The sequence below is a fragment of the Tupaia chinensis genome, unplaced genomic scaffold (assembly GCF_000334495.1).
Source record: "Tupaia chinensis unplaced genomic scaffold, TupChi_1.0 Scaffold000081_1, whole genome shotgun sequence".
Lineage (NCBI taxonomy): Eukaryota > Metazoa > Chordata > Mammalia > Scandentia > Tupaiidae > Tupaia > Tupaia belangeri.
In genome coordinates, this window is record NW_006159542.1 from 7,458,562 (window position 1) to 7,475,878 (window position 17,317).

The 17,317-nt window shown below is 39.0% G+C and overlaps 1 protein-coding gene across 1 annotated transcript in view; it reads left to right on the forward strand.

The window, feature by feature from the left end:
* Positions 1 to 17,317, forward strand: part of PAPPA (pappalysin 1) — a 280,168-nt gene that overhangs the window by 156,606 nt on the left and 106,245 nt on the right. Inside the window, exon 12 of the mRNA XM_006142815.3 lies at positions 10,897 to 11,090. Coding sequence (XP_006142877.1) covers positions 10,897 to 11,090 — 194 coding nt within the window. The remainder of the gene's footprint in view (positions 1 to 10,896; positions 11,091 to 17,317) is intronic.

Sequence of the window (17,317 nt, forward strand, 5' to 3'; positions counted from 1 at the left end):
TATGGCCTCCTATATTGCAGAGCTTTGCACTACCTCTGTACCACCATGACTGGGCCTAAATCATTCTTAATAATTGTTTTTGTAAGTCATGAAAAGAGAAGTGTAAGATAGCAAACAGTATTAAGGAGATATAGAATTAAGATAATTTTAATTATTTTTTAATTAAAATATTTTCCTTATCAATTTTTAAAATTTAAAACATTTTGAAATGGTTTTAATTTAAAACATTTCAATACGTTGTACTGCTATTTTTGAAAGAGAATAATGATGCAGGGAATAGAGGAAATTGGTCGGTGCTGGATGAGTAGTGACACAAAGAGTGACAAAAGAAGTGTCATGGAGCTAAAGATGCCAAAATTATGGGTTTTTTTTATTTTACGAGAAGTAGAGAGAGAAAGAGAGAAGACTCATACAAGACAGATGAAAAGAGGTATTTTTTACAGAGTCTCCTCCAGTTCTAACTCAACCTCCTAGGTATTTGAGCCCACTGGCATATTCCACAGCATCTACCCTGTTTAGTTTGGTCCTGAAACAAACCCAGGCTCCCTACATGGTCCTAGTAACTGTACAGTGGTGCCTTTCCACTTGTGTCACAGTTGGACCATAGAATAAAACTGTGATGGAAGACTCAAAGGTGGGGACTAACCTTTCAGGCTAGAGAAATAAGGACAAATTCCATGAGGTGTGATTACTGAAAAAGAATCATATTTATTTGAGGTTGGAAGTCTTGCTGAAACTAAGAAGAAATAGGAAAACTGGAGCAAGACTACAAAGGACTTGAAAGCTAGGTGGGAAAGTTCAGATTTTGTAGGCATCAGTTAAGTTTTTAAAGATGATAATGCTTATATTTTAGATTAGCCACTCATAGGCTGCTTTGCCAGAAGGGAATGAAGCAGGGATGACCCAAAGTCAGTCATGAGAGTGGCATAAGGGTTGAATAGGTGGAGGATGAGGCTGTGCTGTGAGTGCTCTCCATTACAGACTTGAGACGGGGGTCAGAGTGATAATGTGATACTATATCCAGGACCACTCTTCTTCTCATGTGTTAGATGATACTTGGTTGTCAGAGTAAAACACAAAAAGAAATTTGTGGTCCACTCTGGTATGGAGTCAACCCCTGAAGAAACCAGAAACCAACTTATGCTCCTCAGATTTAATAGACCTAATTGGCACCTGAAGCTTGTTAGCAGACTCTTGGCTCTTTAGGAGCCCTTCACCACCTGTCTTTATTCTGGGCCGGCTGATCTGGTTGAGGAGGTTAAGAACAAGTCTTGGTTTGAATAGAATTAAATGAGGTCAGCAATGTGGATCTGACATGAAGTCTTTGAAGGGTGGGCAAAAGTCAAGATATTTCTGTTTCAGAGGAAACATGTGCCAATATAGCTACACTTTATTCCCCTCCCAAGCTTCTTTTTTGTAAACCTTCAGGGGTTAAGACCCCTGTTCCAAGAGACTATTATTTGGATATAAAGATTGTGCTTTTTTTTTTTAGTCTTTTTCTTGTTATTTGGATAAATTCTCATATGGAATGAAGCTTGTTGCATTGTGTTGGACTCATCTTTAGGCAAACAGATGAGCTTAAAAAATACTATTTAAAAATGTTAGTAATCATTGAACTAACAAAGAATAGTATCAATAGTTGTTCCCTCCAATGGAAGTAGAAATACATGCTAATTTCACAAAAGCTAATCATATTTCTAAACAAGTTTAACGAGAGGTAAATCCACCCTTCCTTTGAACATAGCCCATCTTGAAATTCTTTGCTTCCTCTTTGAGCACAAAATCAAGTCTATTTCCTATGATTGAAAGCTCTTGTCTTCTATCTGCAGGTAGTTTGTTGTATTATTTTTGTTTGTTTTCTCAATGGACTTCAGGCTCAGTAACTTCAATAGTTTGTAAGAGTAGTGTATTGCAGTAAGCTATATAGCCCTAGGTAGGTGCTACTTTATAGTATGATCATTCTGTTCACTGAGGTTTATGCCTAAAGTCAGACTTGTGTTCATGGATATGTATATTTCAGCTGTGCTTGCTATTGAAAATATTTAGATTTATTAAGATATTTAGTGAAACAATAAAATGGGGGAGGCAGAGAAAGCAACAATAGATACCAGACACAATGTGGGAGGAGGGTGGGAGATGGCAGAGGGTGAGATAGGGACTCAAGGATGGGAAAAAAGGCAAAATATACAGAAAATAAGAAATGGAAAATTATGTGTTGACAATAACACATATGTTGATGTGCTTGAGTGAGCCAATATACAGTGTACTGTGAATGGAAAAATCTCATTTTGTATGCTATAATGATGTACAGTGAATGAATGTAAATTTAAAAAAAGAGTAGTGTATTTAGCCCATGCCAATTGTGAAAATGTGAAATTAGGAATCACAAAAAGTAATATTGAAACTTGCTTATGGGTTGCAAACTGCTTTATTCTCATAATTATATACTGAAAATTGGGTGTGATAAAGTAGTATGATACAGTAGGAAAGGTTTTATATTATGAATTCAAGAACCAACATTCTAGCCTTGTCTTTAGTGGATATTTTCTCTGAAGGACTCAGCAAATCACTTCAACCTGGAAAACTTCAGCGTTTGCATAGATAAAAAGAAATAATTTCAGCTCCAAGATCATTATTATCATCATTGTACACCATTTATTGACCACTTGCTATGTACTAGGTGCTTAACCTGCATTTACCACGAGACTGTAAGTCCATGATGAAAGAAGCCATGGATGTGTTTTACTTACTACTCCATGCCTACAGCTTACATAACACCTGCCACACAGAACTAAGTAAATATTTTTTGTTGTGATACAGTTTCCTTTATTGTTCAGTGATTCGATCATCATTACCATTTAGTCCTTCAACAATGATTCAGATGGGAAAATCAAGGCTTAGAAATTCTAAGCAATTTGCCCAAAGTCAAGTAAATACTAAATGGCATATCTGTTAAGCAGCTACGTTGTACACCTCATTCTCGGAAAGTGTAAAAATCATGGATACAACATGACTTTCCTGCTCAGGAAAGTCATCAAAGTCTTCCCATTTCTAAAAATTAAAATTCAGATTTGTAAACATCACATAATAATTCTTTAATCTGGCCCAGAGCAGCTTTTCAATTTTTCAGTTTCAGGATACATAGCACTCCCTTACTCAAATATTGGTTGAGGCTCACCCTTCATTCATTCTCTTTCCTCCACACACTCAAATTTTTTTTGTTCTCCAAGATGTTTCCCTTAAACTAACTTCTCAAAGCCTTCCCCCATTTTCCTAAGAAGTATTGAGTCTCCCCAAAGAGGAGAAGCCCAATCTAATTCACTAGTGTATTCCCAGCACGAGCACGGACAATGAAAAGTTCTTAGTAAATATTGATTAAATGAATTGATAGCCCTCTCCAGTTCTCAGGTAATTATTAGAAGCTACTTCAACTCAGGATGATGATAGCCCTCACTCCTAAAATCTTCAGAAAGCTTTAGTACCCTTTATTTGTTGCTTGGTCACTGCAAATGAATTTCTGGCTTCTTAATCTGAGATGGGCATCATGGAAATATTTGAGAGGCAGTTCTTTGAAGTTTTGTTTTAGAACAAGGGCAATCTGAAAAAAATTTGAAAAAATTTTGTAGTGAAGCCAGTAAATATTAGGCAACATATGATCTCTCTCTGGAAGAAAGTGCCTCTGTTTGGATAAAATACCAAAAAATATTGATCACCTGGTTAGTTTAGACTAGGCATGATTTGATACTTGAAATCATTAAACTAAATATAAGGCATTTGTTAGCTTTTATTTATTATTTGTCTACCCAAAAACATTCCTCAGCCTCAGTCATTTATTCCTTTTCTTTTTCTTTCTCTTTTTCTTTTTCCTTTTCCTTTTTCTTTTTCTTCTTTTTCTTTTCTTTTCTTTACCTCCTTCCCTCTAGGTACTATGCAGTGGGTTAAAAATACAGATATTACGTGTCAACAATTTTCTCCTGTGCCCAGTATGGAAGACTGATCTATAGATAATTAAAAAACTGTGATAGAAGAAGTATGGGCCGTGTGAGAACACAGAGGAAGGACAATTAGCCCTACTAGGGTGAGAGTCAGGAGAAGTGGAAGGACAGAGAAGACTTGACAAAGCAGATGCTTTTGCTGTATCTTGAAGAATCAGTGGGAGTTTACAAAGTAAATAAAAAAAAAAAGACAAATATATTCTCTAGGCAGAGCAAACAATACTTTTGAGCACATGGAGGAATAAAATGGAATGGTTGACTTGGAAAACTGCAGGAAGGGGGCAATTTATGAAGGGTTGTTTATGCCAAGTTAAGGAAAAGTACCTTCTATATATAAGCAGTTTAGATATCAAAGAATTATATGCAAAGATGGGACATGCGAGCTTTATATTTCAGGTGGAAGACTTACACCTAAAAGGTCCTAAATTATTCCACTTTCCTGAAGAATACATATTATCTCAGGCCTTATTTGAAGGCACAAAGTTTGGCTAAAGTTAGTTTTTGTAGTGACCAGTAACATGACTATCTAGTCAAGGACCTTAAGCTGGTAAGAATCAGTGTGAAGGCAAGTTCCTTTGTGGAAACCTTCCTAAGATCTGTGCTGAGAAGACATGAGTAATTTCAGTTTCTTGTCCCTTTTCTATCTGTGAGTACTTTAGCTATTTCTTTCACTCATTCACCTGAGGGATTCCAGTGATGTCATAAATGAGGAATTAAAGTTTCTAATCAAGCTGTTAATTAGTGTCCCCAATTGTGTTGAAATGTTCCAATATAAGTAAAAATACTATTTTCTTTAGGTTGTTGCTTTTGTTTGTTTACTGGCATCCTTGATATTTATATTGAAAATAGGTCATTCACCCTCTTGATCATTTGTATCCTTGAAGATTCCTTAGGATTTAGGGCTGGAGAGATAAAAGCAGAATCTCTAATTAAGAAGACTTCTCTAATCCCTTCCTCATCCCAGTATCATCACTGTTAAAAAGAGACCTTTGTCTTTAAGACTGGTATTACTTGCCCAACTCTTGGTCTATTATGCTATTTGATCGTACACAGTACCTTATTGGGGAAAGCTAAAAGATAATCTTGAGATGAAGTGTCAAAGATTAACCAGTAATTGGGGACAGATCAGGAGCTTAATTCCAGGGCTTCTGACTTCAAGGATAAATACTCTTAGCACTGTCTCTGATTTCAGCCTTTGCTTACAGTTTAAGGCAAACTTATTTTCCTAAGACTTGGTCTTCCGAGCTCTCCAAAGGTGGTAATAACTTTGTCTCTCTATCATGGCATACTTTGGACATACCCCTAGAATACAGGGACATGATATGTCATCTTAAGGCTCCAGACAAATGAAAATGGAAAATGAACCAAATGGGAGGTGAAATCAACATGCCTGCCCATTCTGAGAAAGGCCATCTGCCTTGAGCTCTTGAAGCTTAGCTCACTTCTTCAAAAAGGAAAGTTCCTGGCATGTGAAAGCTCAACTAGGAAAGACAGACTTAGCTAATGTCATCCTACCCACGTAGTGTCTCCTAGTTAGATAGAACAAATTTCTAAATATGTCCTCATACAAAAAGGAAATGAATCTGAAAGGAGGAATTCCCTTACACTAGGGGAAGATGAGGAAAAGTCAAACTTTGCAGTGTAATTTTACTATAAGCTAGTCACCATTGCTATCTCAGCTTCTCTTCCTTCACCTTAAGATAGTATAAAGAAATTTTTCAAAGAGTGCAGAGTCCAAACTATATTTGGATAAGAGTGTGCATTTAGTGTGGTAAATCTTAGTTGTTAAGTCAATGAATATTTGTTGAAAGTGTTTCACTAGGTTTTCAGGTTGTACACTTATATATATGTATGAGTGTGCATATGTGCATGTGCATGTGTGTGCATATAATTGTCACAGTACCCCTCACAATGGACTGTCGTATTACCAGTATCACCTAGCTGCTACATAGAAGGCAGGGTATCATAGTGAACGTTTGACCTTGGTATCAATTTCAAACTTTTTTCACTACAACTTGTTCAGTGCACAGCATAAAGCATTTGAGGAGCACCAATTAAGTTTCTGTAGTGAAAACAAGCAGTTCCATTTTATTGTTTTGTTATTGCTGTCTTTGTTTTTCCTGCCCACGCATTTGTATTCCCTTCTTCAGCCACTTCTCTTTAGTGCTTGGGGCAGAGGGAGTAGAAAGGAAGAGAAATCCCTTAAGACTGGCAGATGTAGCCAGAGGGCCCCCAGGGCACTAGTTGCAAGAGAAACTGAATTGCAGAGTCCAAAGATGTTATTTTTAAAAAAGGCAATAGCTTTATCAGCAGAATCATGGAGAAGAAATCAGATATCTTCTCTCTTGCTCAAGTATCTCTCTTTTTTTTTTTACCTATACTCTCCCTCTTTTTTATTAATTTTTTTTTTTTTTTTTTTAGGTTTTTGCCATAGGGTACATGCACTCACCAGAGAGAAACAGAGAGAAAGAAAGTGAGAAATCACCCCTCAGGTGGGATGGTCTTGCTGAAATTCCTTCTTTGCCATTCTCTTTCTGAGCTTTTGGACAGCACACACATAGACACAGTGTGATTTTCAAGCCACCAGGTCCAGGACTCAAACCAGTCAGCCATGTGGGAATCTTGCTCCTTAACCACCACACCACCTACTGGCTATCATCTGTCTCTTTTAAGTCTATACATATCTATCTATCTAGCAACCTATCATCTTTATTCTTATGTGCTTAACTACATGTATGTATCTACCTGTGTTTATCTCTACCTCTACTGCATTCTTAGATTCTGCTGATTCTAAGCAGGATTTTCTGTGGTTTTAAACATAACCAGGAAGAAATTAGTCTTCAGGAGAACTCAATCCCAGCCCCAATTCCTACTACTCTGAGAAATCTTTTTGGTGAGGAAATGAATTAATTCACCTAAACTCACCCTGTTGTTCTTCATATCGGAGGAGGGAAAAAGTGGTTCCAAAGTCAGGCCACCCCTTGATCTTATCTTCATGAAGTTGCATTTTTAGCACTCTATAGATAATGAGTATAGGGGGACAATCTCTCTGCTAGGTATAATAAGGCCAGGCTCCTATTTCTACCACTGCTATTAATGCTATGGCATGGATGCAAATACCTCACATCTAGCTCTCAGTTTTCCACTAGATAAAGAGCATCAAGAGGCTGGCATACACATTATGTCATCTAATCACTTTGACAACACTGAGTAAACATTATTACTCCTACTTATTACTCTTATTTCTGATTAAGGAAAATGGAATTTGGAGATGTTATTTCATTAAAGTTTTCAAAGCTTGATATGTGACAGAGTCAGGACTTAAACCTAGCATTTCTTGATGTCAAAACCCTGGCTCAGGGCCAGCAGGTAGCTTGGTAGTTGAGGCACTGGACTCCCACATGGTCAATCAAGGTTCAAATCCCAGACTTGGTGACTTGCTTTCTCGCTTTCCTCTCTCTTTCTTTCTCTGGTGAGTGCACATGTCATTTATAAAATTAAATAATAATAATAAATTAAATTATATAAATAATTCTTAAAAACAAAACAAAACCTGGCTCTTTGCAGTTTGCTTTATTGAGCTTCTAAAGAATAAAGTCTGGATTCACAGCTGGTCCCTTTGGATCAAGCCTACGTTTCATTATATGTAAGTTGGCCACGTTTACCAGGAGAATGGAGCTCCTTAGAATTGATGAGTTTAAATTCTTTCCATGCTTGAACTGCCAGGCATGCTACTGGTCACTGGAGTCCTTAGCTGGCTCAAACCCATTCTTAAATAACTGAATTATAATGAATTGATTTATTCTGGCTCTTTTGATAGTATTTCACTATGTAAACTGTTTGCAGAAATAAACAAGGGACTCTGGACCTTGGAAAGAGCTCAATGTTCTGCTTCTCCTGAGCTCAGTGACTCCTTTTTCAGATCATCAGTATCAGAGAAATCCAAGTTTTAGATCTCCTTGACCTAAGCTCTTTCTAGTTGGAGAAATGTTGCTTGAAAGTGTTTCAAGGGAGCACTGATTTTACAAGCTGATAAAATTCATCCATTTAGGAACAAGAGGTAGACCTTGGACCCATTTAGACCCCCTGGAAAAAGAATATTTTTTTCTCTTAGTGATTATTTTAGAACATACAAAGCACATTTTATGTTCACTTCCTATGAGAATTCTACAGATTTCTTGAGAGGTTGTCTTTTTTGAGATGATCATTTCTACCTTATAGATGAAGAGCTAGAGCTAGTTTTGCAAGGTAACATAGCTAATATAAGGAACAGAAACCCAACTCTGGTCTTTGGCACTATATTCCCTGGTTTTGTAGAACTTCACTCAGTTATGTAGGAGTAAATAGGGGAAGGATATTGTAGACCAAGCAGTATTCTTAATGACCATATGTTCAGATTTTTCCAGTATATGTACCTATTGTCTAAATATATGTTTTCCTTTTCTTTTTTGTTTTAAATTATGTCAGAGGGAGTGTCTGGGCACATGAGAGAGGGAAAAATAATCACACTATCAAACAGGGTATGGTCACACAATCCTCTTTCTCCAATTCTCCATCACATCAGAATCCTGGGCACACATGTACACACCCAGTGTCCTCTGGGGTTGGGATTTAAACCCTGGTCAACCATGTGAGATACACTGTCCTCTGTATAAAGTTTAACCACTGTGCCATCAGTCTGGTCCATAGACATAAATACCCTAGTTTGGATGACAAACTTCTGGATCATTGGAAAAGTCATGATGTACTTTTTTCGTGTTGTTTTTATTTTTTTTTTAATGCAAAAATGCATCATGACTTTTCTGACAACCCATATATGCTAATGTTAAGACACTGGATAGCGCCTACAGTTCAAGAATTGCAGAATCATTTAGAGGAGCTGCAATATGCAGACCTAATGGCAGCACAGTGTAGTTAGTATTAAGGTGGGGATTTTTATAAAATAGACACTCAAATAGGAGTGGCTATTTAGTATTTGTCTGAAGAAGTTGGGAAATTTACACAAGAAGAACTAGTGTTCAAATTATTAAAGGGTGAACAAAGTGGTCCTTTTTGAATGACCATATCCATATTTCTCCTTATATTGTTCTGTGTTAAAATACCAAAAAAAAACACAAAACAACAACTTAGGTCATAACTACTTAGACAGCATTCTGCTGCTTGTTCTGGGCTTCTGTAATGGTTTTTCTTTCCTTTTTTTTTTTTTTTAAAGAATTATTTTATTTAACTTCATTTATAATTTGACCAGAGAAGGACAGAGAGAGTGGAAAGTAAACCTCCAGATCCAGGACTTGAACCATGGTCAGTCATGTGGGAGTCTAGTGCCCTTAACCACTGTTCCACCCGCTGGCCCCCTGTAATGCTTTTTCCTTGCTACTGAGTGAGAATTATTACAACCAGTTGCAGCTTTCAGATGTGCCAAGCAGAAGTCCTTGCTGTGGTTTGCATTACATGGGAGCTTGAGAATTCACTTGATCTTGAACCCAAACTCCTAAGGTATCTGACAAGTCTGTAGAAGCCTAGAGTATTATACAGGAGGGACTCTCTAGTAGTCTCCCTTCTCTGCTCTGATGATTGAACTCAGAGAGGGGAATAGACTTATCTAAAGTAATGGAGCAATTTCGTTTCAGAGCTGACACTGAACTGATCTTGTGTATCAGTTCACTCTAGGCAAAACCTAAACCTTCTGTGGAGTTACATTAACCCATAAATGAATATGAAGTTCTGTGGTGTCAGATACCATATCAAAAACTTGGAAAGGGAAAGCCTGATTGGAGACCCAGGTCTAGCATTGACACACTGTGTGACCTTGGGCAAGTGATTAAAGATGTGTGAGATCTCAGTTTTTTCATCTGGAAGATCAGATAATAATTAAAATAATAATACCTTTCTCATAAGGTTGTTGTGAGGCTCACTTGAGGTAGCAATGATGGAAATGTTTGTGAAGGTATTTTTATTATTGCAAAAAATGCTCACAACACATGATCTACCCTGTTGATATATTTTTACATGTACATATGGTACAATATTAACTATAATCACAATGTTATACAGGAGATTTTTGTTTTTGTTTTGTTTTGTTTTGTCACGGGGGCACATGCACTTACTAGAGAGAGAGAGAGAGAAATCACACCCTGATGGGGTGTGATCATGCTGCCGTCTCTTCTCCATTTTTCTTTCTATCATGTTGGGATTCTGGGCATGTGTGCACATACACCTGGTGTGCTTTTCAAGCTGCCAGGGCCAGGATTTGAACCATAGTTGGCCATGTGGGCTCTAGCACCATTAACTACTAGGCTACAGACTGGCCTTACAGCAGATTTCTAGAACTTTTTTTTTTAAGAATTATTTTATCCATCTTTACTTATTTACTTATTCATTTATTTATTTATTTTAAGTTTGACCAGTGAGGGACAGAATGAGTGAGAAAGGGGATGGGGAGTGAGAAAGCAAGTTGCCAGATGTGGGAGTCCAGCACCCTTAACCACCACACCACCTGCAGGCCCTTCTGGAACTTCTTTATCTTATCTAATTGATATTTCATACCCACTGAATAGCAACTTTATTTCCCTCTCTTCCCAGACTCCAGCAACCACCATTCTGCTTTCCATTTCAGCAAGTTTTTCTGTTTTAGGTGCTTCATCTAAGTAAAATCATGCAGTATTTGTCATTTTGTAATTGGTTTACTTTACTTAGTATGATGTCCTCCTTATTACGATGTTCAATCGTGTTGCCTGTGGCAGGATTTCCTTCTTTTTGAAGTTTGAATAATATTCTGCTACAACTAAGGATGATGGGCTTACCAGTGCTGATGGCTTTGGTGGTCTGATGCTGCAGTGCTGCTGATGTCTGAGGCCAAAAAACAAATACCTATTTTCTCCCCTTTGTCGATCTCTTGCAGATGAACCCAGCCGGTGCTATTTCCATGATGGTGATGGGGTATGTGAGGAGTTTGAACAAAAAACGAGCATTAAAGACTGTGGTGTCTACACACCTCAGGGGTTCCTAGATCAATGGGCATCCAATGTTTCCGTCTCCCACCAAGACCAGCAATGTCCAGGCTGGGTCGTCATTGGACAGCCGGCAGCATCCCAGGTAAGATCCTAACCATGTGTGACATTTTCTGCAGACATTTGAATTCGTTATGCCATCCCTGGTGTATCATTGGACTTGACCACTTGAGTGTAGCTTTAGGCTAATGTAACATTCGGGCCTTAAGAGTGCCATCTGTAAAGGGTTAAATATGGAATTGTTATGGGTAGGGAATATTAGCACCATGGAGGGAATGACTGTCTTCCTATTTCCCTACCTATTGTAGGGAATTCATATTTGAAGAAAGAATTCCAGTTGGGACATACCAATGGAATTCAATGGGGTAAGAATAAATTCGTTTTAGGAAGCTCCTGAATTAATGGTAACACTACTGTGAATTTGCTGTGTGATCTTGGACTAAGTCTCCTCACCTCTCTGGGCCCCATTTTTCCTATCTTTAAAATAGAGAGTAGTTGTGCTTAGTAATCTCCAGGGGCCTTCCCAGTTGTAAGAAGCCATGACTCATTCCTCAGTCCCTAATGCACTATTTGCGTGCTGTGGTACTTCCTCAGGGGACTGACAGTTTAGTTGAGGGAACAAGAGTTTTGGGGCCACCAGTGCTTATGTGATTCCAGGGATGGTCAGGCTGTCTCCAGAGCCACTTCTCCAATTATCCTGCTAAGCAAGCACCTGCCTTCTTTCGAGACTCGCATTTCCCTGAGACACAACTTGGTGCTTCTCACTGCCTGGCCTAGTGACCATTTCTGAGCCCAGTCTACCTACGGGGATGGCAGATGGGTCATTCTTCCCAGCCATTTCTCCCTACTATTGCTTCCTTGACTCAGGGTCAGTGAGGTGAGCCTCGCTTCTACATGACCTTCTGGGGCTCAGTGAGGAGTCACTGGGAAAGGTACAGAAGAGAATGCCCCCATTTGTCAGAGCATTTATTCTCGATAATTTCTTCATTCATCTTTTGGCTTATGTTTATGTTGTTAGATCCTTTTTTATTCATTTGCATTTTTTTTCTGGATGCCTTGACTCTTCAGGGGTCAGGAGAGAAGTGAGGACGTGGCATTCCCAAGTGCCTGTCCTGTGTAAGACCAGCAGGTGAGTGACTAAGGCACACATGAAATCAGGACTAGGGGTCAGACTTGCCCTGCGACTCTGACCTTGGTGAGCTCTTGTGGTTGTGCTCATCACATTGCCTATCTGGTGTCTGTCTGGCTCTCCTATGAGGCTACTAGTTCTTTGAGTTTTATTCATCATCTAACATAGGATCTAGGTAAGACGAGGTGCTCAGGAAATGTATGCTTCTTTGACTGTAGAAATTCACACATACGCATATGTACAGAGGTACACACATTGTTACACACAAATGAACAACACTGAGAGAAAATGCTCAAGAATCACTTCTTCTTCACACAGAATGTCCTGCTTTAGGAACAATAGGGCTGGGGCCAACAGCAGAACCAAGCATTCTAACTGCAACCTAGTGTCCAGTTCCTAGAACCACCTTGAAAACGTCACTCCAACAAGGCAATTAACAACACACTCGGAACCTCACATAAACAAGAGTTGGGGTAGCAGCTGTACTTAAAAATCACACAAAGGTTATTGTTACTAATGTGAGAAAAAGAGAGAAAGAATTTTCCTGCCTTCACATTTAAAGAGAGGCTTCATGGGGCAATTATTCCAATCTTGTAAGGAGGGGGCTGTCAGGAATTATGGGTCATTATCTCTTCCTAAACAAAAATCCAATTTAAAAGAATCATTATAAATACTAGCTGTTGGATCTACAAAGAGGAGATAAAGAAACAAAATCATCCTATTGAATTATTCATTGTAACCAATTTTATTTTAATGAAATCGACTAGGTTCCATTACTCTGGGCTTGGACATAATCTTTGTTACAAGAAGACTTCAGCTGTAACTAAATTTGCTATAATGAGATCAGCTCACTGGAGAATACAGGGTCAGGGGAGGGGATATATGTGCAGACTGAGTACAGGCCTAGGCGAGGAGTGGTGTGGAGGGCGGCAAAATTCCTCATGTCTCCTGAATTCCTCCTGTGAAAACAAATGCCTCGAAGGCAGTCACAGATTCCCATCCCCACCCCCCACCTCCACCATCATGCACACATACACACGCATGCAAACTTATGCACATATACCTGTGCAGAGCCTGCATAATTTGAGGTAAAGGCTTTTCCTGAAGTGAAAACATAGCTCCCTTCTGTTAACAGAGGCAAAAGAAGTAGACCGTGCCTTTCATTACCTTGTATAGTGATTAGAGTAGACTGGTAGTTAATTTTCACCCTGTCAGGGTCTCTAGTGAAGATGTTGATGACTTGAAAGGAGGAGCTGGAAGGATTAGAAACTAGGTTTACCAATAAGATGGGAAGATACGCCTCATGAATCTTACTTTTGCCCAACACAATCATAATCTCCCCTTCCTTCCTTTCTTTCTCTCACACACGTTATTTATGCATGAATAGACCCTATGGAAATGTGGGTCCAGAGATTGAGTACCAAAGCAAATAGAGGAGAACAGGAGCAAGGAACTAGTAATCAGGGTCCATTGATCATCTTAAGTCATTCCCCTCACCATTCTCCACAGTCAGAAAAATTGTATCTGCTTGAGAAACTGAGAAGCACATGGCTTCCCCAATAAGTCACACAGCCTATAAGTGGAAAATCTAGAATGGGAAGAATCTCATGGAGGACAGCAATAGGGACTGGAGGATAAGAAGTAACACTCCAGAGTCGAAAGGAACTGGATTCCCAAAAAATGTCACAGGAGAATAAACAGAGAATCTTGTCACCGTGCATACCCCTTGAGGTGCTTGAATCCTCCTCGAGCAGACTCAGTCATTGCCCACACCTTCACATTCAGACTGCCCCCACTGCCTACCAAGATGGCCCTGTGTCATGATCCCTGGTGTTCACCATGACACATTGTTAACGAGAGGAATGATAAAATGACCAGAGTCTCTCCCATTTCCTTTTTATAGTCCAATTGTGTCTTGCTTTGTACTTCTCGCTGATGCTGTGCAAATGATAAATGCAGGTGTTTGCTAGAGGGGTGTACCTGGCTCTGGGCTAGAGCCTGTGGACTAGAGAAGTGATAGACCCAGCCTCTGACCCTGTCAACGGGCAAGACAGGAGTGAAAATTCTAACAAGAGGCATAACCTCTTACATCAAGTCTGCAGAGTCTCTGTGACTACTGTGAGGAAGCAACACTTGTGCTATGAGTTGAGAATATTGATTAAGATTTCATTTTGCTTTCTAATTGATTCTCTAACTTCATATGTCATTAACCCATTATTGGATCTATCAGTCTTTTTCCATGTCACATGGAGCTGCTATTATCTATTTCTTGGCATGTTCATACTACTTTGAGCTATTAAAATACCTATAGCAATATGTTTCATGTTACAGCAACTTGTGCATTAATTCATGTATTTATTTGCCACTTCTAATGATTACCAGTCCCTCTTGTTCATTCTCCTCACACAAGATTCCCAAATTTGGTTAGGGCAAAGCTAACCCTGAACCCTGAATGTGGTATCCAAATGTTATCAGAAGTATCAGAACTTCCCGATTGTGCAAATTGAACTGAACATCCTATAATAAGACACATTCTTTGCATATTTTGGCCATGCACCTTTCTGGCCCAGCTGGAATCAAGAAGTTCCTGTGAGAGAACAAAATGGAAATGAACCGAAAGAATCAAGTCATCACTCTTCTGGGAACTTTAGAAATGATTTGGTTTAAGTGCTTGCAAATATCTCATCTTGTTCTTATTTTATCTCCATGTTTTGCATTTCTCTAATGCTTTACGCCAAAGGCTGCCAAACTGAGATGTAGATATTTCTTCCTCTGCTTCCACCTCCAACATTTCTACCAAAGCCTGTTTTCTTCCTAACCAAGCAGGCACTTCTCGCCTTTGCAATGGCCTGAGGAGAAATGGAAATACTAAAACCATCTGGAATTCACAGTGCTCTCCTAGGGATTATAGACCTTCAGTCAACCAACCAATTTATCTGGTTAATCCTTTGAGGGTAAAACTTAGACTAAGCATTTCCAAGGCAGTACTTTGTGGGCCAAAGTAAAGAAAACCTTTCTTAGAGTAAGTATCCACAGTGGAATAGAGTGCTTTGTGGTGTATTAAAGTCTCTATCATGAAACATTCTGTCTTAGCTACTGATTGAACAAGAGGTTCTTGCATTAGAAAGCAGGAGAGACATAAACACTTCTCTTTGCTTTGTAATTGATGATCTGACTTCATACTTCATTACCCCACATGAGGTGTATCAGTCTTCTGCCACTTCATTTAGAGTTGCTATTATCCATTCCTTGCCATGTCCCTTCATGCCCCTATGAAAGTACAAATCATAATGTATCTTGTATTGCAACATCATGTATTATTTTATTTATTCTTTGAATGAGTGAAACAAAAGTAGATTTAAATCCTGCACTGAAGGTTCTTAGAGAAAGAACATGGACATTAATGAGGTAAAGAAGAAATCATGCAGATCGGACTTTGCCCTTTTAATATCTATTCTTCCTTGAGAACCTTGAGTAAGCTGCTCCTCTTGGTGTCCTGCTCTGGAAAGTGGGAATGATAACATCTACCTGGTAGAAACTAAGGTTTGTACCTAGTATAAATTAAGGGCACAGAGAAAACAGTGCTGGTTTTGTGTGTGTTTGTTTTTCATGTATTGGTTAATGCAAATATTAATGCCCTGTCTTCTTCATATAAGGCTTGTCTCCATACCCTCACCCCATAGCTGGCCTCAGTGAGCCTTACAGTACAGAAGCTCAGTCAACATTTTATTGAGTTAAATATAGTCACGTCCACCAAAGTTTGTTGCAAGCTCAGAAGTATATCGGGCACTTTGAGAACTCTAAAGAAGAACCAGTCTTTTTTTGCTGCCCTCGGAGAGCTTGCCATGTCATCAGAAGTGTGTGACCAACTAGAATCAGTAGCCAAAGGACCAAGAGTATGAAATTTAGTGGGAGTTTCCCTGAGGAAGAAACCACATTGCTCTCAGCTTACTCAATTAGCTGGGAAGAGAGTTAGCAGATAAGGATGGAGAAGTTCTTTTCCCCCTTTTGTAAGGTCCTAGAAAACCCGTAAAAATAACCTTTACCAAGTTCACTTGGCTATGCACCAAATTCCATGAATCCTACCAAAGCCTTGACAAAAATAGGAATAAATAGTCTCAATTTACAGATTAAGACAGTGAGTCTCCAGGAGCTGAGTGACTTGCTTTGGGACTCACCTGCAAGAAGCAGCACCAGGACACAGGCTTCTGTTTTATATAATAGGAGCCCAGGTATGGGACAAGGCAGCTTGCACCTGCTTTAGTGATCGCTGCATGAGAGCAAGCTAGAGGAGCTGGTGTCTCTTGCACCTTTTTTGTGTGTGATATATACTCAAGGAACACCGAGAAAGTGGGCGCTATTTCTGCTCTTCCTCCTAGATCTTTACCTTCCAGCACAGATACTTTTAGGTATTTTTCTCTCCAGAGAGTCTTCTAAAAGTCATCCCTCAGTATCCAAGGGGGATTGGTTCCAGGATCCTCTCCAGATACCAAAATCAAGTCTGTTCCCGTACCTAAGATGGAGTGGCACATGAATATAGCTTGTGTAGTTTCCCCCATATACTTTAAATCATCTCTAGATTCCTTATAATAGCTAATATGTGTCAATTGTATAAATAGCTGTGTTGTAAATATTGTATTGATTAGGAAATAATGATAAGAAGAAAAAGTTTGTATATGTTCAGTACATACCCAGTCAATTTTCTTTTCAAAGATTTTGTTCCACAGTTGGTTGAACCCATACCTGCAGCACACTCAAATATGAAAGACTGACCATGTGACAATACAGGAGTGACACAGGATGTATTTTTAAGTTGCCAACCCTGAAAGTAAAAAAGACTTCCTAGATGTCGAAGTGTTTGATAAGTTATTGCTGAGGGTATAGTAGGAAAAGGTAGGAAAGCACAAATAGGGTGGTCGTAGGTGGAAAAGGAAGCTTTGTCCAATTTACAGTTTTGTCCCAAGTCATGTGCTATGCATGAGAAACCTTGACATCTAAGGGATAGGAAAAACTGCAAGATGTGTGCATTCTTTGATAGCTGCCAAGTCTGAGCCAGGGGGGCAGGGACTGTTCATCTGTGTCCTCTTCATCCTTGTCTGTTGAACAAGAGGGTAGGTTCCCATTGACTTCTCTAGACACAGGATGAGAAATCTGTTCACATGTACTTACGACACAGTGTAGGG